The sequence below is a fragment of the Vigna radiata genome, unplaced genomic scaffold (assembly GCF_000741045.1).
Source record: "Vigna radiata var. radiata cultivar VC1973A unplaced genomic scaffold, Vradiata_ver6 scaffold_7, whole genome shotgun sequence".
Taxonomy (NCBI): domain Eukaryota; kingdom Viridiplantae; phylum Streptophyta; class Magnoliopsida; order Fabales; family Fabaceae; genus Vigna; species Vigna radiata.
Window position 1 is genome coordinate 2,386,138 of NW_014543262.1, and position 24,269 is coordinate 2,410,406.

Consider the following 24,269-nt stretch of genomic DNA (forward strand, 5'->3'; position numbering starts at 1 on the left):
TAAGCAAAATGACACGAAGTTCAATATGAAAGAGTGGAGCCATTCTCACCAACGTCAAATCTCAAATTACATCAATTAGTAAAGAAAATAGATATAATGCTTTTGGCGGAACATTATACAGTCACTGAATTCATGGATCAGGAAACAACAGAAAGAATTCAGGATTTCTAAAGTTTACCACTCCCTAAAGTTTGTCAAAGGCACTAGCATGCTCATTTCATTTGGCAAGTTCCTAAACGTTGGGCTTCATATCTCCCCCAGATAAATCTGCTTGTCACTGCCACAAGATCCAATGATAGGCTCATTGGGATGAAAAACACACTCATTAACAGACCCATTGTGACCAGGAAGCTTATACAAGATGCGACGAGAAGTGGTATCCCAGATGTAAACCATTCGATCAGAACTACCAGCCGTTACCTTGCTTCCATCAGGAGACCAACCACACTTCAACAAGTTCTTCTCAAAGTTGTGTTGGTGCCCTTCCAACACCTTCACACAGCGATTTTGTGGAGCATATGGGCGCATGTCCCAAATGCAAAGCTTGCAATCCATGCCATTTGTAAGAAGGTACGACCCATCAGGACTCAACTGCATACCAGTAATCATATCTTGATGACCTTGCAATGTCATGGTAACTTCACCTTTACGCAAATCCCAAATCTTGACATCATTATCAATACCACCGGTGAAGATCTTATCTGATGCATCGGAGAAGCCAACAGCAGTAATCTGGTATTTATCCGGGAATGTTTGGATGGAACCCCTTTGACGCATATCCCATAATTTAGCAGTTCCATCATCGGAGCCACTAACAACAAGAGGTGGTCCCCTTCGAGAAGGACAACATGCATTAACGTATGAGAGATGTTCTACCATTTTTTTTATTTGTTTTCCTGTTTCGACATCCCACGCCCTCACTGTTTTATCAGGGCTGGCAGAAATTATCTGTGTCCCATCAGTAGTCCAGTGAAGATCTAAAACTGCATTCTTGTGACCTTTCAGAACCATGAAGTTCTTGCAATCCCCATGCACATTCCAGAGGAAAATTTCCCTGTCATGAGATCCAGATGCAACAACTGATCCTGCAGGATTGAACTTCATGGTATATATAGCACTCTGGTGACCTGACAGCAACATGATTGGTGATTCCAAACTTGAGGTCCGCTGCTTTCCATTTGGCCCAGGAGCTTGAGGGGCATTATATGGAACAGTAGACCATTCCATTGGCCTTGGACCAACAACTGAAAGAGCGCTTTCACCTTCACTTGGAAAAACTTGCATGTCGAACTTCGCTCAGAATTGAAAGGGTTAAATTTCCAAAACCTCACTGAAACAGAAAAAGAAGAATAAAATGTAAGATCCCAAAAAGAGTTACATTAAAGTTAGTCAATGACTTTCAAATTAATTCCACAGGTCTTCATCTACAGTGGCAATTAAAAGCATTATGAGAAATAAATCTCCAAGAGTCTCCCCCAACCCTAAAAAAAACGAAAACACCAAAAACAAATGTGAAAGTTAAAAATTATAAGCCAACATTTATTAAAGCAAATAAAGTAATCCACTAAGCATACAATAAATTCTGATAATCAGATGTCAATTTACACGAAAGCACAGCTAAGGGGGGACTTACCTTTCAGTTGATCACTTGATCTTAAATATAAATACGATGTATAAGAAAAATGTTCTTCATGGAAGAGTAGGTAATTGTCTGTCTTGATAAACGAAACTAAACTGTTCTTTTGGAGGAAATTCTATATCAAAGAACAGTGTGTGTGTGTGTGTGTGTGGTGGTGGTGGGGGGAGAGGTGGGGTTGAGCGCATGTATGTTTTAGGTAGCGGCTAAATTAAGCTGAAATGAACTGGATATATGACCAAACAATAATTGTCGTTGTCTTGCAAGGAAAAAAACGTGAATTGTGTGAAGGGATTTGTTTAGTTCAGTTATGTGTACTTTACAATCAAACTCGCATCACAAATTGTTTAACGATATCTTTATGATAGACTCTGTTTTCCTTTCATGTGTTTATTTCTCTTCCACCTCAGCACTGATGTTATAATATAAAAGTTATAGCAGATTAGACACTGCAACAGCAACATCTAAATCTTGAGTTGACGCTTCTCTATCTTATTCAAACCCTTGAACTCCTACAGCCCGCTATGACTTGCCACAGATTGCGATTACGCACAATATCAAAAACACTTTCAGCTTGCTTTCATGAAGGTACCAATTTAAGAAAAAAAATAAAAACCATTAGTCAATTCGTAAACAGGAAGAATGCAAGTGGGGAACAAAACACAAAGATTGAGAAAGGAAGTTGAAACAGGCTATTGTAGGTTGTGTACTACAAGCATTGGAGCTTTAGCACAACCACTTATGGGAAGATTAAAAGTTCCAACTTTTCAAACTTCTCCTAACAAACAGTTCAGTTTGGTTCTTGGAAGCAAAAAATACATTGGATTGCACACATAACAAACAAACAGCAACTGGTTCTAAATAGTTTGATTGTATGCAGTTCAAATCCAAGGCTTTGTTCGGTTCGCAGAACCTTTTTCCCATACCTATCAAATAGAACAAATCAACAACTTATTGGCAATAAAGAGTAACTTCCAAAGCAAATATTCCTAAATAATACTACATAACTGATAGTAATATCAACCTCCAAACAGCACACAGTTTCTGATAGTACACGCACAAATAAAATAAATCCAGAGCAGAAGCACAAATTAAATAAGAAACAAAATTTTACAGAAAATTTTTCAAAGCTGGAAAAATAATGTATACATACAATCCAACGTCAAACGTGAAGCATATTAAACATACAAAACCAAACAGCAACGTGTACAAACTAAACCACGAGGAAATCTGAAAGCAACAGCAACTTGTTGAAGTACATAGTTGTCAATACAAAAAGGTTTATGCAATTGAATAACTAGGGTTTAGTTGGTGAGCGGTGAGGGGAAAAAAGCGCGAAAACTATTTCGCAAAGAAAGAGAAAAGGGATTTGAACGGGGCAGAGGCTAATTGCAAAGGATAAAGTACACACAGTGAGTGGAAATGAATGGAATTAAGGTGCAGGAGAGAAAATAAGGAAGAAAGAGGAGAAAATACCTGAGATTGAGACTCACAATTCGATCGTTGGAACGGTGTGGAACAGGGTTCGGAGAAGGCCCACACGCGCCGCTGCTTAAAACACTCGTTTGGTTCGCCTGTAAATGTATATACTGACCAATTTACAACCCTCCTCCAAATGGGTTGCCTGCAGTTGGTGTAAATATCCACTTGTGCGGTTATTGATTTGTAACCGTTGGATGAAAGGTGTCCATGTCTGATTTAGGTTTTTAAGCCATGAATTTTGATTCTGTTCTCCAAACATTTCATTTTCTTTTTTTAGTTTTTATTAATTAAAAATTACAATTTTTATCTTTAATATTATATGACGTTAATTAATGTCGTGATACAATATTAGGGTGTGTCCCTAAAAATATTCTTAAAATTTATAAAATAGTGATTATTTATATATCTTAAACTTAATGTTACCAAAAAGTAATCATTTAAAAATTTAGAAAATACAAATAAAAGAAAAAACACTAAAGAAAAAAATGCATACATTTTATAAAAATTAAAATTGATCATTTTAAATTTTATAGTGTATTTATCTATTTTGAAATACTTAAATTTGAAATTTACTTGTGATAACGATTAATTTTACCTGTTTTTATAGGTATATTTTCATAAATAAATTAATTCTTTTATAACTTTTACTTAGTTTTATTCCTAAGTTTAATGTGTTTTTATGTTTTCTCATGTTTTAGTTACTATATACTTATTTTACCTTTAATCTCTTTTTGAGTATGTGAAATAAAAAAATAGGAAACAATTTTAGAGAAAAAAACAAGTTGTAACTCAAGGAAGTATGATTGAACAAGAAAGAATTATTTTTAGATAAATATCCACTCCAAAGACTCTAGAATTGCACTTATGACTGCAAACATGAAGAAAAGGCTCACCTATAGGGTTATACTGCCATGGACCACCCCTAGACGACTAGAAAATGAACATTGGCCACTAGGTTGACTCGCTAGGCAAGTTAGCTACTCACTAGGCGAAAATGATAATTAAAGTTGCAGTATTTGAGTCATTGGACGAAAATTTGTTTCGCCTAACGAGATACAAGTAAGGGAACATCATTTTTAGGCCTTGTTGGGTGAGAATAAAGTCGTTGGGCGAGTTTTGTCAACCCTAATACTTGAAAGTGGATATTCGATCATGTTTTCGCGAGACTTATAATTCCTCATTCTTACATGATTAAAATCACCTAAGATGTTTGGGGAGGCTGTTTGGAGCGTTGGGAAACTCTTGTTAGAAAATAAATCATATCCCGATATTATTGAGAAAATATATTGTTCTATAATAATGTTACATTATTATAGAACAATATATTTTCTCAATAATATCGGGATATGATTTATTTTCTAACAACTCTCCCTCTATTCCTTGGGGTTTCCTCCTTCATACATGAAAGTTTTTCCCCTTTTAGAGTTGAGGAAAAAGATAGATTACGAATTAAAGGTATAAATGTGAAAGGGAGACAAATAAAAATATATTATTATTTTAGTAATTACAATAAAATATATTCTTTTTATTATTTTATCATAACAAAGCACTTCTATATTATATCCACTTGTTCATAAATTAGATTTAAAATACAATTAAAATATCATATAATTTTCTTCCTAACCAACTATAATTCAATTAAAATCAAATTAATTAAATCTAATTATTTAAAGTATATAAATAATATTACATATATTTCATGACAAGATTATGCATACATTTTTCTCTAAATTTAATGATAAAGATAATGTCATTAACATAAAAAAAAACTTTTAACTTTTTTGTTATTTTAAAATTTTTGATGTTTATTGAATATTTGATATTGTATATGAAAAAATATCAATTAATGTCTCTTGCATTATAATGGAAATTAACATTTGTTTAGAAACAACCGATATTAAATTGTGAGTTTTTTTTTTAATTTTTTGTTAATATTTTTGTCATTAAACCATAAAAAATAATATACAATATACAAATATATTTTCAAAATTTCAAAGTTTTAAAAGTAGTATGAATATCTAAAAATAAAAATGTAAAATATAGAAAAATGAATAAAAAATGCTAAGAAAATAAAAGTATCTTTTCAATTATGAATTTTTGAAAATTCAATAACGTTAGAGAAAAAAAAAAAACTTAAACAATGACTAGCACTTTTGTCACTCCATTTTCAACAACTTTAATTTTGGAGTGTCTTTGTCCAAGGTGCATCCATATCAAAATTATGATAATTTGAAGTTTATTACAAACTCAAAATTAAACAAAAAACACAAAAATGCAATATTTAAGACACACAATAATGACTAGTGAATGAAACATAATCTTTAATGAAAAATATAATTTGAAAAAATGAAACCTTCAGTCTAAATAAGCATCAAGTGACAAGATGAAATGAAATAAATTAAAGAACTTACTCCTATGAGTTTCATATTATCGCTACATTTTAATGAAGATTTCTCATGAAAGAGAAATACGAAAATACTAGTACTATTTCTGAAATTTTAAAAAACAAATTAATATTAAACACTATCATGATAATTTACAATTTAGCATTGATTTTATAACTAATGTATGTTAAATGAGGTCAGACTTAGGACAATACAAGAAAATAACATTAAATTATAAATTAATTATAAGTGAATTTGAAGTTAATTGAAACAAAATATTTTAAAAATGGCATACCATATTTTTAATGTTAAATTTTGTTATTTACGAAGAGATATGGTGACCTAACTTTAAAATTTTAAGAATTTAGATTTTATGACTATTTTACTATTTTTTACAATCGGTCTCAATCGAGACTTACTTTTACAAGAAAAATATCACTTGTCCTGGTTGACAAGTTACATTAAAAAGTAAACTTTGTATTTGTAAAGAAAGAGAAATAAGGGCTAATAACAAAGTATGAAAATAGTATAATATTCTCTTATATAAAGATTAATAAAATTTGTATTCTAGAACGAATACACACTAATTTATACTCAGACTATTATAATACTTACAAATGATTAAAATTGTAAATTAGAAATGGTTAAAAATGACAATTTTTATATTTAAAATAATTAGTATATTTATATATGTCAAATATAAGTTATGAAAAATATATTTTAACTGTTGATTTTTTTTTTTGAAAACATTATATCAATTTAAAAACGTCATAAAATATATTTTTATTTTATTTACTACACTTTTATAATTAGAAGCAGTTATCTATATCAGTTAAAAACGCATGTTTTTAATGCATGCGTGTGTTTATTTTTTTAAAATAGAATGTAATAAAATTGTAACTATAAAAATAAACATAAATAAGTTTTACAATTTAGTTATAGATAATTTTTATTTATTTTGTAGATTATTTTTATTTATTTGATTTAATAAAATGGTTAAATTAAAAAATAGTTACATAAAAAAACGGTTAAATTTAAAAAATGCAAAAAAAATAAATCCTTATTTAGGTTAGATATAGATTATATTTTGTTATTATTTAACAATTATGGAAGTTTTGAAATATTGTCAATTATTGCTTAAATAATTTTTTTTTATTATTTCGTTAACTTTTTGCCATTCCAAAGTTTATCTATTTATTACTTTTAAATTGAACCGATGAGTTGAATCATCTAATTAATCATTTCATTCGTTAAATCAACCATTTTATCTAATAAACAAAATCGTCCAAATGAATCTCCATCGGTAGTTTCCGACATGTCTCAATGTGTTGCTTTACTACATTTTTTTTTGCGAAAAAATAAAATAAACTTGTTCCTATCTAAAATTTGTCATGTTTAAACAAAATCATAGCTAGTTTTAAGACCTCATAAACAACTTTCATGCATGTGCTTCAAGAAAATATTTCAATAATCTACACCTTATAGCACATAACTGACCACCCTATTATAATAGTTGCTTGCATCATTCAGGTTTTGTTGTGAAACCAATTTTAATTTTTTTATTCTCATCTAGATATATGGATTCATGAAAGCTTTCTTTATCTCTATAATTATCTTTGATTCTGTTCGGTAGCACCGTTACACATGAAAACGAAGATGGATAATGACGCACCGCAAGAACCAAGTGTTGCATGGTCTATACAATGTGGCAACTAATCACCCTGTCCACGTCTCACCCTCTTTTCTATTACTATCAGATCAAACCTTTCCATTTTTTGTGTCTCTTTGCATTCATTTTATTTTACTCACTCGTTAGAGGGAAAAACCGTGTCGTAGGTTATGGCGATGAAACTCAAGTATGTGTCTTCCATTGCGGAGGATCTCATCCGTAGATGTGCACAGTAATCTCTCTCTACTCTTACACCCTCTTGCATACCATTTACTAATCATAGTAATAATCTTATACGAGGTTGTTAGAATCATATGATAATTATGTAACGTGTTGTTTTACTTTCTCCATGTTGGGTAGTTGTTTTCCAAGAGATTAAAGTGGAGCCAATTAATTCCATGTTCTAATTTTATGGTTATCATGAAATGTCATCAACATTGGTTACTACATTTTGATCACAACGATGATTAAACATTGTGTTATGAAATGAATCATTTTGGATGTTTTGTACTGAGTGCAGTCACACAGGCAAGTTCTGTTAACTATTGCTGTGTATCAATGCATGGTTATCAAGAAAAGATCGTCATGAATCGCTAACTACTAAATTAACCTTGCCTTTTTGGTACTTAGGAAATTGGATACTTCGGTAGAGAGTTTGGTGGAAGATTTTGAAGGAGGATGGAACCCTCAAATGGGAGACTACTGCAAAAGCTTAATTGAATTTTGCAGTGGGAAGGCTGTGAATGAAATGTGCCACAACATAAAGGAAAACATCTATGATGGCTCATTTAGCAGGTTGACATATGACATGATGCTTGCCTGGGAGAGACCTAGCTACTTCGATGAAGAGCTTACGGTGTGCAGATTTATTTCTCTCTCTGATAAACTTTAATATTTTGGACGAAACTAACATCATAATACAAACAAATAATGGTTCTTTTTACTGTGTTTTGTTATAATGTACATGCAGAATTAACAAGCTATTTAAATGGAAACAATTTAGACGTTTGATAAATATGTTTGGGACCCATATCATCATGCAGTGGTTGACTGTGATGGTTTCATGCTTCGGTTTTCTTATGAATTGTTTATCAGTTCCAGAATCTATTGCTACTTACCAAATTCTCTTGGTATAAGGCATATGAGATTACATTTACTTACTCAAGTAAGCTCTTCAAGACTTCATGTCTTCAAATTATAGGTCATTGAACATTGGCCTAGGATCTGGTCCTGTTTGATCTGAACTTCAGTGTTATCACCTTTAATATGAAACAAATTTTCATCTAAGGGGTTTTGTTCTTGTTTCTACTCATGTTATTCAATCCGATGAAGCTTTTGAGGTTTGCAGGAACCTACAGCCAAGGAGAAAGAAGAAAAGAAGATAACTAAGAAATCCACTGAAGAACAGGATGACATCCCTCTCTTCTATTCAGACATCATGCCCCTCCTTGTAAGAGAATCTTTCTCCTTGTACCTATTGTAATGAAGAACAGAGATGATGGTTTATAAGCTCCACCTCCACCCCTCCTTTGTTTCAAGAATCAGTTTGAATTCAAGCCTTACGCAGTCTGAATGCATGAAACTGAAATTTGTCTATGAATAATGTACATTAAAAAGGATGTTTGCTGTTTCTTGCATTTGAACCAAGCCAGTCTGATAGAAGTGAACAAAATATTTATGGTTTTAGGTGTTTAGATAGTTTCAACTGTAACTGGTCACCCTTTGTTAATTCTGTTTTGGTATCATAATTTATAAATTATGTTGTTGCCAGGTTAATGATGAACCCAATGTTGGAGAAGATGCATTTGTGTGGTTAGGATCATTAGTACCATTAGTTGCAGATGTAGCAAGCGGAAGGTTCACTTTTGAAACTCTAACAGCATCGACAGGCAACAGGCTGCATTTTCCAGCATACGACAAGTTCTTGAAAGAAATGGACAAGTAATGCACTCATCTGATGAATTTTTTTTGGTTACTTGTCCATTTGCAAGCATTTGGAGTTCATAGTATACCAGCTAGGAAAGTCCTCTGATGCTTTTTAGGCTTCGTTTGGAGTACTGTTTAGCAATATATATATCTTCTTTAGAATTTGATGCCTATCTTAGATTATTTGATAGGTGAACATATAAGAAAGTTAAGCCTCTTATTATCATGATTCCATAGGTGCATACGGCATTTGAAGAAACAGGCAAAACCAAATGGGGTGGAACTGGCTGAGGATGAGTATATATTACATGTAGATGGAACAGTGGTGAGTCAGAGAGTAGTTCGCCACATTGGAACAACAAGTTGGCCTGGTCAGCAGCTTGGTCTATCGAATCATCAATTCAACAATGTTTTAGAATTTGTCAAAAACATTCATTAAAAATTTGAACTTTTCTTTGGTTTTAATTGCCAGGTAGGCTTACCCTGACCAATTACTGTCTTTACTTTGAGGCTTCTGGAGTAATCAAATATGAAGATGCTCTCAAGATAGAACTCTTCAAGAATGTTGAGCAGAGTGTTAATCCTGGTGCCACAGGTCCCTGGGGTGCTCAACTTTATGACAAAGCCATTGTCTATGAATCAGCTGATTTGTAAGGACACTAGCCATAACGTTGTTCAGCTTACGTTTGTTAGTACCATCTTAATGTAATATGATTATTATATATATATAATCTTAACTTATGTCACTAACGTGAATAGTTTCTTCTTTTCAAATTTCTAGATCAGAGACAGTTGTACTGGAGTTTCCAGAGCTTACAAGTTCGACAAGACGTGATCATTGGCTTGCTCTAGTAAGGGAAATAATGCTTCTCCACAGGTTTTTATCAAAGTACGAGATAAAAAACCCAGTACAGACGTGGGAGATGCATGCAAGGACAATGTTGGGAATCATAAGGCTGCATGCAGCAAGAGAAATGCTAAGAATATCACCTCCTGTCCCAACAAAATTCTTAATATTTTCCCTATATAATGAGATACCAAAAGGAGATTTTGTGCTGGAAGAGCTCGCAGATAACCTCAAGAAAAACAACTATAGTCATTCTAGTAGTGCAAGTTCTATCCTAAGCAGTATGAACATTTCTAAGACAATAGTTTCTGATGTAATAACAGATGAGGCAACTCATGCAGATGAAAGTGTTTACGAAGTTGACGGAGAACCCTCATTGGAGACTGCTATCCAACAATCTAGGGAGGAAGAAAGGGAAATTCTCATTGCTAAAGCTACCACCGAAGAATTAAAGGAGGAAGGAGTTATTGACAGTGTTTTGGTTATAACGGTAAGGGTGAAGTTTAGCCTAAACAAAGCTCATAAGTATCATCAATTTGCTGAACTCTGTGAAGCACACGACGTGATTGTCCAAAATAGAGTTGTTTCTTTGTAGCTGAAATTATATTATGACGTCTTTCCATAAATTTCTTTATGCTATGAGAAATGTGAAGTTCATTGTCAACATTTTAAAGTTGTAGGCTATGGTATGTTAAAAGATTGCTTTATTTTTTGTAATCAACTCTTCATTTGAGACTCAGATTTCAGGATGGTCCTGGAATGGAAAGAAGGCTTCACAAGTTTGTAGTTTAGACTTAACTTGCTGAATTCATTGTACAGGAACTATTGAAGCCACTCAAAAATGTGGTCCCTTGGTGTCGACAAATCTTCTCATGGGAAAGGCCATCATTAACTCTTGCTGTACTTGCTGCATCCCTTGTGATCACCTATATGTAAGTTTGCTTTTTCTAGACTTATTTATTTTCGTTATAAATATTACCAATCAAATTGTGTGAGATGCATAAATGGTTTTCATTACCGTAAGTGGGTTTTGCTAGAATGAAAAACTGTAACATCGACTGCATAATGGCAGGGAATGGGTTGGCAAGACATTTGCAGTTTTGTTGATTTGGGCAATAAGAAAGATGCTTGAGGCAAGACGAAAAAAGATTTATGAGAAACGCACGGAGATAGTAGTCAGGAGATCTAATATGTCTTCTGATCAGTCTACAATGGAGAGCATTGTCTCAGCCCAGCAAAGATTGTACACTGTTCATGAGATGATGCAGATAGCAAACATAGCAATGCTAAAGATATGGTCGATACTTATTTCAAAGGCTTATAAGGTACTTTCTCCTTACACTTCACAATATATTAAGACCATACATAATTCAAACATGTTTGCCTCATTTTGCTCCTTCCATGTTACAATTTAAGGTTGTTTTTTATTACTACATAAATATCCTTGTTCCTCTTGCAGCATGCAAATTTAGTGATGGTGGCTATGGGTGTTTTGGCGGTGTTATTAGCAGTGATTCCATTCAAATTCTTCCTTATGGGTCTGATTATCCAAAGCTTCACCATGACATCAGGAAAATCCTCTGAAACAGGGAATAGAAGGTTGAGGGAATGGTGGGATTCAATACCAATCGTTCCTATTCGAGTAGTAGACGATGTTCCTGACACTGGTCACGACAACCTTGCTTATTAGATTCTCCAGTATATGAGTTTACATTGTGTAGCCTTTGTTTTGCAACTGCAACACCCTTTTTACAAGGGAACTGCTTAGTGTACATAGCAATACAAAAAGACTCAAAAAGTCAAAATAAATGTCCAAGTAGTTGAGCATCTAATAAAGATTTGAATCAGTTTTGCTGAATTCTGTCAAAAAGGTAATAATTTTTCTAATCCAATCAAATTAAGTTTTTTTGTTTTATTACTTTTTTTCTTAATATGCTAAATGGCTTTTAGATTTTTTTTAGAATAACTTATTTATAGATTTTATCTATATTATAAATTGATCTCATGAGATTTTCAACACACCACTTTCATACCGGCTTCTTCATACCGGCGGTCGAGATATAAACTCTAATCATAGTTCTCACAAAATCGACTTGAAAGATGAGGTCTCATTATTAAAATTTATCATTATTAAAATTTGGGTTAAATACGTTTTTAGTCCTTATACTCTGGGACGATTTTGATTTTAATCTTTTTTTCAAATTAAGGTACAATTTAATCCTTCAACTTTAGAAAACTCTGGTTTTAGTTTTTTTTACTCAATTTTGTTAACTTTATTTGTTGTTTCAAACAACAAATAAAGTTAAAAAAATTTGGTAAAAATGACTAAAATTAGAATTTTTTAAAGTTAAAGGACTAAATTGTATCTTAATTTGAAAGAGGGACTAAAACTAAATCGCTCCAAAATATAGAGACTAAAAACATATTTAATCCTTAAAATTTGAAATTTATATAATTCATAACCGATTCTTCAAAATCAAACCAAGCAGGTGAGTACAAATATTTAAGATTATTTTAGATCGAATTTTAATTTAAATAAAAAATTCAATGTGAAATCAAACATACACAATGTTTACTCGAAACAAATCAAAACATTTTTGTGTAGAGTTTAATCTTATTCACAATTCGGGTTTGATTGTTTTATTTAAACTTGTTTTAACTTATAAAATTCTCCAAAAATGACTTTTTAGGAAAGAAAAAAAGTTTCTCCAAATTAAAACTTGCTCATAATTTGTAATTAACAAAAATAAAAGTGAACTCATGAATAAACTCATTTCTTTAATTTTTCTCTTGTGAAAGTATTTATAAAAAAATCATCTTAATAAACTCATAATCAAATTTATCTTATCATCAATTCTTTAACGCGAAGCCGGATACTTAGGCATAAGTTTGGAGAATTTAATCCAAAATAGCCAAGACATTTTAGTGTAGTGTTTAACTTTTTCACTGTCACAAAGTTATCATGTATCCATTTTTATCAAAATAAGAAAACTTTTATTAATTTTTGTTAAAATAATGATACTTTACTGATAATATTTTATTATCTACGTGTTATTTTATAATTGATTTATAATAATTTTTATAATTATTATTATTGATTATGAAATAATTTTAAATTAAAATATTATAAAAAAATATAGTAATTTCACAATCAAATGTGTAGAGTTCTCATCTGTAGAGTTTCTCTAGTGTGACTTCACTGTAATTTCTTATTGTCACACAAAAAGTGGAAAAAGAAAATAGAGAAACCTTTTAATAAAAAAATTGTAGAATAAAAAGGGTTCTGCCTTTTCAAACATCTCATATAAGAGAAAAAAAAGAAAAATTTTATTTGTTCAACTATAATATATAATAATAGCAATAATTCGGTAATTGATTGTAAAATAGAAAATAAGAATAGAAAATTTTCATATATTTGTGTAATATTATTTTGTGAGAATAATATTTATACGTAAACTAGAATCCCGAAAATTTCAATTGATAAAATAATTCATTGAAATGTACTACATAAAAAAAAAACAGTCTTTAAAATCTCAATATACTATCAAATTTTATTGTACTCTAGAAAAAAAATTATAAGATTTTTTATTAAATTTGGTAAGACTTTTTAATCTTCAAAAATCTTAATCAAATACTCCATAACGTTTTTTATTAAAAAAATCTACTATAATGTTTTGGAATTCCAATTCAATACATTTCCGAAACTTTAAAAGGAGAAAAATAAAATAAAGTGAAGGTATAAAATAGACCAAACATTCCTACCTTTAAAAGTTGAATCTATAGTCAAACTTATTTGCAGGGATATGATGCTACAAAATTCACAAGAAAGAACTTTCGACTTATGTGATGTAAATGAACTATAAATGAAGCAATATTCAAATCAATTTGAAGAGAGAATCTGTCAGCTATATTCAAATTAGGGATTAAGGTTATCTACTTTGAAGATTTACTTACCAATTTCGTAAGAAGAAAATCACTTTTTTTTTTTCTTATATGGGACAAAACTACAAGTAAAAATCAACCAAATCTGGTTAGGGATGTGGAAAATGAAACATTAATTTTATTTAATAGTTTCTTTAAATGATTTTCTTCAATTTTACTTCACTATTTTAAAGATTATCAATTCAATCCTATTTTTTAAAAACGAAATCATTAAATTGACAATAACAATATGTGATATGAACAATAAATAATATATAATTAGTTAAAATTAATTTATTCAGAAAAATACACACATACGTCACTATGATGAATTTAATGAAAAATATATTAATTAAAATTAGTTCAGATTAAAATTATTTAAAATAATATAATAAAATTAAAAAGAGAGTAGGTATTAAAACTTTCACTTTTTTTTTCCTAATTTGCAACAACAAAATTAGGTGACGGTCAAGATGATGCTTTTTCCTTTATGCTTTCCTGTGATAAAAAAGAAAAAACGTTATCCGTTTGGCGTAGCCGTTAGGTATATAAATCTGTGTGCAGAAAACGTCAGTGGTCATGGTTATCCGTTATGTTTGACTGAATGGGTTTGTCAAAGTCACGATACCAATTTAGTACCATTTGCTTTTAAATTGGGTAAGTTGCTTTAATATGAATGCATTTCCTTTTTAATATTGATTCTTTCATATTAACTATTCTTTATTAATCCATTTTTTAACAGTTAATAAACATTTACAATATTTATTATTTATTCTGTACGACTAAATATTATGAAAAAAACATTAACAGCTTATTTTTCATTAAAAATGTTAAAGTAATTTACTTTGCAAAATATAACTAATGCGTGTATTTTTAAACAAGTATCTCAAGTTTTTTTAATTACTTATTTAACTTTTTAATTGTATAAAATTTGCATTTTGATTCTTATGTTTTAAAATTATTTATTTTAGTTTTTATATAAATATTTTTATTTATTTTATTTTCTAATGATTTTAGTTCCTAAGTACCATTTAACACTTGTAGGAATTATAAAAAAAATTAAAAATATTATATAAAACTAGAATACGAGGTTTACTAAGAATACATTTATTAAAGAAAATTATTAGAAAAATCAAATGACTAATTTAAGTAATATTTCATTATAAAGGTATTTTTAATCTGAATAAAATTTGAATATCATGATCTATTCCGTTTGTTGAAATAAAAGAGAAGATATTTATTTTTCATGGGAGTAAATAAAATTATATATTTATAAATAGGAAAATATATAGAGATAAGTCTAAAGTATTGTATCTAATCACAGCAAAAATATAATAAGTTAAATTGAGAATATAACATTTTTCTTGTGTATATAAATACAAATACAATCAAGTCTTTCTAATGACTTAGTAAATATAATTGCTAGTTGATTATTACAATTATCAAACTCAGCTTGATTTCTTAATTTATAATTTTTTTTTTTCAAATAAAATGAAAGACAAAATTTAAACTAATATAAATAATAGTTTAATTGTCATACATAAATGTTGATCTTTCTGAATGCAGTTATTTAAATAATTTTTTAAGTTAAATAAATGTAAAGTAATTGAGATTATAACTTTATATTATGTTTTCGCAGTATATCTTTTTACATGATTTTATTTCTTACTCTATAAGAAGGAGAATGTACCAAACTGAATAATATATAACTTTAGTGATATTACTGAATTCAAATAATAATATTTTTTTCAGAAAAATAGCTAATATATTTCAATATAGAAATGATAATATTATAATGATATATATATGGAATTAATAATTTGACTTCTCAAACTAACTCCAAAATGGGGAATATTTTAAAGATATTTTAGTTTTTAACTAATCTCCTGTACTACTTCTCAAATTCTGATAGTAACATTTTTTTAATAGGTATGACTCTGACATTAGGATGAACGAGTATGTCAACAGATTTTAAATTTATTAATCCAGTTCCCCTTCAAAATATCTATTATATATTTCCATTAAGAAATAGCAATTATATTGTTGGATTGTGTTACCATAATCTCTAAGAAATATATGAATTTTTTTAAGGTTTTTATCTGAAAGTGATAATAAAAATGTGTTTCAACAATAAGATATGTTACAGTGATAATTAATTGTAAGTACAATAATATTGATTGATTTGTTTCCTCTCCAAATTGTTGAACAACACCAATAAATTTTATTGATGATTATTGTTTGTAAAAACAAGGTTTAATTATTTATAAAGTTCTTATTTTTGCGTAAAATCTCAATTTTGTCCCGTTCTTTTTGAATTTTTTAATTGGGTCCCAATTTTCTGAAAATCGTAACAATTTGATCCTTTTCGTTAAATTGACTCCAACAACGTTAATGTGTGTTTGACGTGACACGTTAGAGTCAATTTCTAACCTAACGTAGGTATGGACACCTTAATTGACGTGGATGGTTCACGATCTGGTCTCTTAATGGCGGTGAGGAAACCAATACGAGGCAACCACCTCATCATCCCTGCCACACCAGTTTCATCTTTCATCTCCAGAACCCTAATCCTCTTACCAACCTCCTTGTGTCGCCACCATCACCGAACCACCACAACTCCTCTGTCAGTCACCATGCACCATCGTCACTAACAGTCACCACGGTCCATCTTCTACTCTGTCAACTATGCACAACTTCTCCACCACAGTTCATCTTCGCCAGAGCACCAATCGAACCATGAAACCCAATCGAACCATGAAACCCCAAATCAGAAAACCCAATCAGCCCTAATACAAAAAATCTCCAAATCAGAAAACCCAATCAAACCATGAAACCCACTGCGAGTTCTTCGCCAAACGTGGCAACACAGAAACCCTAATTCGTGAAGGAGGAGACTTTCGAGAATGTGGTGGCGCGATGTGTTTCCTCTGATTTTGGTTTCTGCTGGGTTTCTAGAATTTGGTAATTGCAGGTCCGCATTGATGATAAACGGAGCTTGGATGGCAACGACAATGAAGCTTGTGAGGTGACAGCGACCTGACTGGTATGGTGCGAGGTCGATAGGGACGCAAAGGGTTTCACAAATGGAGGAGGAGCTCGTCGTTGTTGATGGCGCAATGGCGTTTAGGTGGAGCTTGCGAGATTTCCTGAATCGCAATTTTCTAGTTTCGATTTTGTTGATGTTCGTTGCGATTTTGATTGGTTGTTGATCGAGTCTCTCTTTGCAGGTTTGGAGGTTGATGACTTGTGAGAATGGCGAAAGTGGTTTCGTGAAAGAGGAGGCTTGCAGTTCGAGTGCGACAGAGCTGTAATGGCGAGGGTGATGGATTGTGGGGCTGCCATGGTTGCCAGATGAAGAAGCTTGCGTTTGACGAAGGGCGAGAGTGACAGAGGGCTTGCAGTGGCCATGGAGGTTCACGACGAAGGTTGAGGGATGGTTGTCGGCGAGAATGCGGTGACGGCGCATGGTAGCTAGGGTTTGGAAATTAGGGTTTCTATATGGAGAAAGGTTGAAGGAGATTCTAACGTGGCAGGGTGATAAAAGTTCAGTGTGTCATGTCAAATCCACAGTAACGCCGTTTGACCCAATTTAACGGAAAGGGTCCAATTGTTACATTTTAAAAAAACTGGGACCCAATTGAGAAATCCAAAAAAAACGGAACAAAATTGAGATTTTCCGCGAAAATAAAGACTTCCTGTATGATTAAACCTAAAAACAATATCAACCTATATTGCTATATAGTAAAATACTGAATGATATTTTTTTTCCAAATTGTTGAAAAACTATTAAATTTGCTAAAACAACATATAAATTCAAAATATTATTCTTGAATAACAAAACTTAAAAGTTGATCCTTATAAATTCATTATTTGTATAAGTTAAAAAAATGATAAAAAAAGATAATATTTTTTTTCTAGTCATTTTCGTATACATTATGTAAAACATCTTTAATATATAGATAATTCGGTTCTTAACTAGATTGATCTAAATCAAAAGTTTTATAAACACTAGTAGGATATGTTCATGAACCAAAACATTATTTTTTGTTTTAATATTTTCTATACCTCCGTGCCATGTTTTTTTTTATCCATTTTTTTTCTTTAATGGTCAACTTATTATATATTCAACTTTATGTGTTTCGTAAGAAGGAAAAAGTAAATTTTTAATGATTTTTTCTTCAAATAAATAATTTTTATCTAAACGTTATTTTATTAGAAAAAAATTATAAAAATTTAGATGATTTGTATTTACTGTTAAATATGTTTTTAATCCTCCAACTATCAAGTGATTTTATTTTTCGTTCCTCTTTCAAACTTTAGTACACTCTAATCCTTGTCTTTAAGGAAACTATAATTTTTTGTCCTCCAAAACCAACACAGTTAGAATTAGGCTGAGTTGGCTAACAGATTGTCATGTCATTTTCTCTTTTTCTGACACTAAGTTAAACCAAACCACAGGTCACCCCAATTTGCCAAACCAACCCACATCCGGGACTCCACGGCCAACCGCTGCAACACTCCGACAACACCCACTAGTGACACCACCACTGACTCCACTAGTGCAACCACCACGAGGAACCCAAAACTGCGAGAAGAGACCCAAAACACGAATCAAAAATCCAAAATTCATTCGAACTTTAACCTTCTAAATCGCATCATCAAGAATACAAGAAATTTTCCAAACATAGAGCCCAAACTACAAGAATCGGAAACCCAAAATCCACAATTCATGACTATCAATCTGCAGAGAAGATAAGATGAATCAACTACAACCTTAAATCATAGAATTAAAACCCCAAAATTCCCATTTCCAACCCTAGCCCCATCACGAGTCCAAAACTTGCGAAAGAACAAAAATCCAATTCAAACCACACCCAAAGTTGCGAACCAAACACGATTTCACTTTGTTGTGAAGACATTGGAGCACTCGTCGTCGAGAAGAAAGTGTCGCGAATCGCAGGTCCAACGCCTCACCGCGACCAAGCCACACAAACCCTCAGCCCGAACTAGCTTCTCATCCGATTCTACCTCCAGCTCCGGAGTCTTTGCCTCCGGAAGCCTCCGATATCGATGCACTCTCCCAGGCGGAACAAACACCTGAACCCTAAATCTGCAATCCCTGAACCTGCCAGGCTCAGACTCGCTTTGGAGCACGATGATACGCTCACAACATAGCCACAAGGAGGAGAGTGCTTTGCATGAGAATGCTGAGGTCCAGGAAGCGTCGTTTGGGGAAAATGTTTTGGATTTTGAAGGTAGAGATAGGTAGGTATTCATTCCCTTTTTCAAATTTAACTCAAATTTGTTTCGATTTTTGAACTATGCTTTCCCCTGCCGCAAGAATCAATACCAAAAAGAATCTTGAAAGAAGAAGAGAGTTTCCTGTAAAACCCAAACCCAAGACTAGAGAACGAGACGAAGGACAACGCTTCCCCTGCGAGCAGACCAAATCGGAAAAGAGGAAGGAGAAAGGGTATATCCTTTTTCTAACCCACGACCTCCCTGGAACGAGAAAGGAGAGAAACCCTATGTTCAACGTCATATGTAAGGAAGGAAATGGAGGAAGGAGAGAAGTAGGGAAAGATTGACGTTTTAGAAAAAGAGAAAATGACGTGACAATCCATTAGCCAACTCAACCTAATTCTAATAGTGTTAGTTTTAGAGGACGAAAAATTATAGTTTCTTTAAAGACAAGAATCAAAGTGTACCAAAATTTGAAAGAGAGACGAAAAATAAAATTGTCAAATAGTTAACAGACTAAAAACATATTTAAAAGTACAATATAATCTCTTTAGATCTCTTACATTTTATGTTTTCATAAAATTACAAAAGATTCTCTCCCTTTTTCTTCCGCACTTTTCCATTTGTATAAACCACTAATTGGAAATAACCTTAAATGTATTCATAATCTACTTACTTTGAAAATCAAATTTACATCTTAAAATACTCTTCTCACTTTAACATTACTTTTTTCAATTTTAAATTTAATTTAATTTATTCGGAAATATTATTCAATAAATACATATAGAATATAAATATTGAAAAAACATACCAAATAAATAAATTAATAGAAAATAATATATTTTTTTTAAAATTGTAAAAACCAACCTCTTTATCATGTGGAGTAACATTGTCCTAGTTTAAATAATTATTCAGGGAGTTAATTTAGTTATACTTGAGAAATAACATAAACCCATTCAAACTATTTTAACGAGGCTAGATCTAACATAATATTTAAATATATTTTCGTAAAATAAAATATCTGAAACCGTCTAGATACGATTTACTTTTATCATGTCAAAAGTTTTATTATTATTAAAGTATTATTTATTTCTCAAAAACTGAACAAAACTGTCAGTGACTGTTCCCGTTGAAGGTGTCGGCAGAATTATAACCATCCACGCGTCATCTTCAAAACGAATCAGACAAACAAAAATAGCTATCAACTATCATAAAATAATTTGTTGAAATATTTAGATTTATAAAGGTATTAACGTTTTAATTAAACAGATTATTAAAAAATATTGTATTTTAAATTTAAGTCGGTAACGAAAAGAAGTTGGGTAGTGGGAATAACGTTCTTTCCTACTTTCTCTTCTTCTGATACGGAAAGTGGGTCCATCTTATCCTCTTTCGGATCTTTCATTTATGGCCCATAATGGTCGGTGGGTCATCTTCTCCCTTATTCCACGCTACCCTAATTAATCCATCATGCTTTTAACTAATTTTAAAATACTACAATCACTTTTCTTTCTTTATTAATGTATTCTTGTGAAGGTACACCATACACTTGTTTTTACTCTTTTATCCTCCGTAGTTTAGTTTATGTCAAGTTATAATTTTAGTTTCTAACGTCTTTTTTTTTTCTAATTGTTTGTTTTTGTCCCCAGTTTCATTGAAGTGTGTCAAATTCGTCTTCTTTTAAAAAAATGTTAATTTCATTTCCATAGAAAAATTTTGTGTCAATCAAGTCATTTCGTTAAATACAAATTAATGGTGTTAAAAACTTAAAATGAGTTTTTAACCGTTTGTATTTAACGGAGATGACTTGATTGACACAAATTTTTTCTATATGGAGACGAAATTGATATTTTTCTAAAAGAGAGACAAATTTGACACACTTTAATGATTTAGTAATTCTTAAAATAAAATAGAAATTTGTTGATATTAATTTTTGCGTGTGTTATATGTGAAAGAATATAAACAATTCAAAATTTTATTTAATCAGTAAAAAGATTTAATAAGAATTTTTAAAATTAAGTTTGAGAATCGAACATAAATATTTAATTTCATTTAAAAACTTAAAATATATTTATTATGGTCCAATTGTAAACTCAAATTATTTATCTATTAAATTAAACTAGTACCGAAACATTTAATTAATTGAAATAGAAAGATAAATGTGTGTATAATTCATTAGACTAAAGCTACAATGTTCTACATTATTGAGAAAAAATAAGGTAAAAGAAAAAACACATATAATTACTAAAGTTGCATTGTATTCTTTGATTTATTTTTTGTTTTTAAACAAGAGGACAAAAAGAACAAAGGGAATCATATTATGTATTTGGACTAAATTAAGCCCTCATGCATCCTTTATTTTTTTTTTCTCTTGGGTTAGGTTAATTAGTATCTATCATAGAGTTTCAACTTTTTCCTAGCTTTTGTTTTTGACATGGAAAAAAGAAAAAGAAAAATAGAAATGGTTCTCAAAGTAGAATCTAGAATACAAGGTTAATTACTTTACAAAATATATATTGAATGTACCCAACCAAAATTTTGGACAGACATTGTCATGAAATTTGCATAATACATTGCCACATCCCAACTTTAAGATTTTTCTCCTTTGTCTTTGCAATTGGTAAGCATAGGATGTTTCTCTCAACAGGTGCCGTGGTGCACCAGAAGAGCTACAGTTAGGTTACAAATGTACAAATTTTAAAGACACAATTGTCTCAACCCTAACCACTCGACACCTGTTTGATTCTAGGCCTAAAGCTTTTTCCTAGGTCCTTGTCTGATTAATTCTTAAATAAGATATAATTGGTTTTCTATTTATAAAGTAATTGTTGGGTTTGAAATAAGGTTAAATATATAGTAGCATGATGACACTTAACATAATAGTGGTTGAAGTTTGGGTAATTAATGTATTAATTACTAAAATCTTGTAAATAGTTAATGTAAATTGTTAGCTACATTAATTAATCAGCATGTAAGCTAAGTTAAATCAAACCATGATAACACTCTTTTCACCAACTAAAACACCACATTCGATTTGATCTTAGAAATTACATGGCATCACAGCTGTCACAAGTATATAAAAAGGAAGATCGTGTGAGGTATCAGATTACACATTTTTCTTTTTGATCTGTAAACAAAAGATTTTTAAATAATTACACGCAATGAACACGGTGATGGTCATTCGAGTAATTTCAGCCGAATAGCATATTTTCTTTTCCTAAGTGCCATCTTCACTTGATATACCTCATTTTCTTCCTATAAATAGCGTTCATCTCTTCCGGTAAGAACATACCAAAACCAAAACCAAAAGAAGAAGAAGGTACAGAGAAAGAACAATGTCAGGAATCATTCACAAGATTGGAGAGACCCTTCATGTGGGAGGGCACAAGAAAGAGGAGGAGCACAAAGGGGAGCATCATGGTGAACACAGTGAGTACAAAGGAGAGCACCATGGTGAACACAAGGGTGATCATCATGGTGAATACAAAGGGGAGCACAAGCCCGAGCACCATGGAGAAGAGCACAAAGAAGGGTTCGTAGAGAAGATCAAAGACAAGCTCCACGGTGAAGGTGCTGAGGGCGAGAAGAAGAAGAAAAAGGAGAAGAAGAAGAAACATGAAGATGGCCATGGCCATGACAGCAGCAGCAGCAGTGACAGTGATTAGATATAACTGCTGCATCACCTATATATATTATATATGTTAAGCTAAGGTAAACTCTTATTTCTGTTATCTTGTGTATGTTCTATCAATATTCTGCATGATTTTCTTCATTGGTGTTTGGAACATGATGACAAATTAGGAAATTTCTGATCTTGTTTTCTTCTATTACTTTGATTTGATCTGTCATTGTATGATTAAAATGGACAAAATGACTAAGGTTTAATGTCATATATGTTCTGATTTTTCTTTTTGTCGTTGTCTGAAGCAGGTGTATGTGACCATAGCAGTGAGGGCTGTGACTTCTTTTCTTGCTTTCTTGTGATCTGCATTTATGAGTGGAAAAAAAAAGTGAGAGAAAATTGTGGTGTGTGGTTGGAGATTGAAGTTGTATGAATCTGTGGTTTGGTTGGTGTGTAATTAACCCCACTGCTTTGGTTGTATGTTATCATATGAAATAAAAATTTAAATTATCAGTTTTAGTACTGAAAAAAAAAAAATTAACAACATTTTTTAATAACTTTTTAACATTTTGACATATCATAGTTAATGATTTATCTATTTTAAATATTTTTTTAAATATAAACTCAAATAAACCAATAAAATAAAATAATGATACCCTTCCGTTATAAAAATTTGTTAAAATATCATTCACCATTTAATATTACATGTACTGAGTTATCCTGATTATACTGTCTCTTTCGTCACACCTTTTTAAGAAAACCAAAAATATTGTAATCCAACACAATAAAACAGATCTTAACTTCATTGTCTCTCCCTTTTATATTTTCTAAATACATGATTGTATTTTAAATTCGAAAATGAGTTGTAACGAAAATAATGAACTATTAATATTTAAGATGAATTAGACTTTCTTTTCAGTGAGCATTCTAATTGTAATTTGACAAATTACCTAAGAAAAAGACATTTTCTTTAATGATCAAATGAGTACTAAAGAAATGCTTAAATTTAAAGATAAATCATATGAAAGTTAAAGTTTATGCAATTGATATTCCTTAAAAGAAAATCAAATGAGTAAATTTTACGAAAGTTTAATACTCTCCTCCTTAAGAAGGAAAGTGTACATTGATTGTAATTTAAAAATAATAATTAACTTATTTAATCTTACTTTTTCTGAACTTTTTTTTTTATTTATGAAACACAACCAACCAAATAAAACATAAATGTTGTGGTACAACACTAATTAACAGTGAAGGTAATTTTTAAATAATATTTACTGAATGAAAAAGAAGGAAATAATTAAAAATTTAATAGAATTATTTGTATACCTTAACCGTATATCAACACTATAAATAACTATTATATAATTAATATCAATTAAGGAATTAATAGCCGACGATCTAATTTAAAAATAAAAATAATAAGAGTAAAAATGGTTTATGCCTTTATTATAAAGTAATTTATTTATTGATAAATACAAAATTAAAGATAAATATAATTCTTATCTGATTTTTTTTTAATTTTAAAGTAGTAATAATATAAT

General features: G+C 30.9%; 3 protein-coding genes across 5 annotated transcripts; 2 read left to right on the plus strand and 1 right to left on the minus strand.

The window, feature by feature from the left end:
- On the minus strand, positions 1-3,253 carry LOC106753980 (U5 small nuclear ribonucleoprotein 40 kDa protein). The gene is made up of 2 exons (XM_014635899.2): positions 3,113-3,253; positions 1-1,330 (listed from the first exon to the last, which is right to left on the minus strand). The coding sequence occupies exon 2, from the start codon at positions 1,282-1,284 to the stop codon at positions 247-249; it is 1,038 nt and encodes a 345-aa protein (XP_014491385.1). The 5' UTR covers positions 1,285-1,330; positions 3,113-3,253; the 3' UTR covers positions 1-246.
- A 4,000-nt stretch (positions 3,254-7,253) lies between these two features.
- LOC106753730 lies at positions 7,254-11,802 on the plus strand. Of its 2 annotated transcripts, XM_022777721.1 has the most exons (11): positions 7,254-7,403; positions 7,802-8,027; positions 8,520-8,621; positions 8,943-9,112; positions 9,335-9,468; positions 9,570-9,747; positions 9,879-10,201; positions 10,286-10,434; positions 10,764-10,876; positions 11,017-11,269; positions 11,404-11,802. In XM_022777721.1, the coding sequence occupies exons 1-11, from the start codon at positions 7,342-7,344 to the stop codon at positions 11,632-11,634; spliced, it is 1,941 nt and encodes a 646-aa protein (XP_022633442.1). In that variant the 5' UTR covers positions 7,254-7,341; the 3' UTR covers positions 11,635-11,802. The 2 variants fall into 2 exon arrangements, with proteins under 2 accessions (XP_022633442.1, XP_014491069.1); XM_014635583.2 differs by having other exon boundaries at positions 9,879-10,434.
- Positions 11,803-22,373: 10,571 nt separating this feature from the next.
- LOC106753775 (protein SRC1) lies at positions 22,374-23,263 on the plus strand. 2 transcript variants are annotated; one of them, XM_014635624.2, is made up of 2 exons: positions 22,374-22,817; positions 23,034-23,263. In XM_014635624.2, exon 1 carries the CDS (start codon positions 22,442-22,444, stop codon positions 22,769-22,771), a length of 330 nt encoding a protein of 109 aa, XP_014491110.1. In that variant the 5' UTR covers positions 22,374-22,441; the 3' UTR covers positions 22,772-22,817; positions 23,034-23,263. The 2 variants fall into 2 exon arrangements, with proteins under 2 accessions (XP_014491110.1, XP_014491109.1); XM_014635623.2 differs by having other exon boundaries at positions 22,375-22,817; positions 23,037-23,247.
- The last annotated feature ends 1,006 nt before the right edge of the window (positions 23,264-24,269 follow it).

What these genes read in the sequence shown, in the direction of transcription:
- LOC106753980 (XM_014635899.2), bottom strand. Translation starts at nt 1,284, where the DNA reads ATGCAAGTTTTTCCAAGTGAAGGTGAAAGCGCTCTTTCAGTTGTTGGT.
- LOC106753730 (XM_014635583.2), top strand. Translation starts at nt 7,342, where the DNA reads ATGGCGATGAAACTCAAGTATGTGTCTTCCATTGCGGAGGATCTCATC. An exon ending in GTCTATGAATCAGCTGATTT is followed by an intron (nt 9,748 to 9,878) that starts GTAAGGACACTA and finishes TCAAATTTCTAG; the next exon opens with ATCAGAGACAGTTGTACTGG. An exon ending in TCCCTTGTGATCACCTATAT is followed by an intron (nt 10,877 to 11,016) that starts GTAAGTTTGCTT and finishes GCATAATGGCAG; the next exon opens with GGAATGGGTTGGCAAGACAT.
- LOC106753775 (XM_014635624.2), top strand. Translation starts at nt 22,442, where the DNA reads ATGTCAGGAATCATTCACAAGATTGGAGAGACCCTTCATGTGGGAGGG.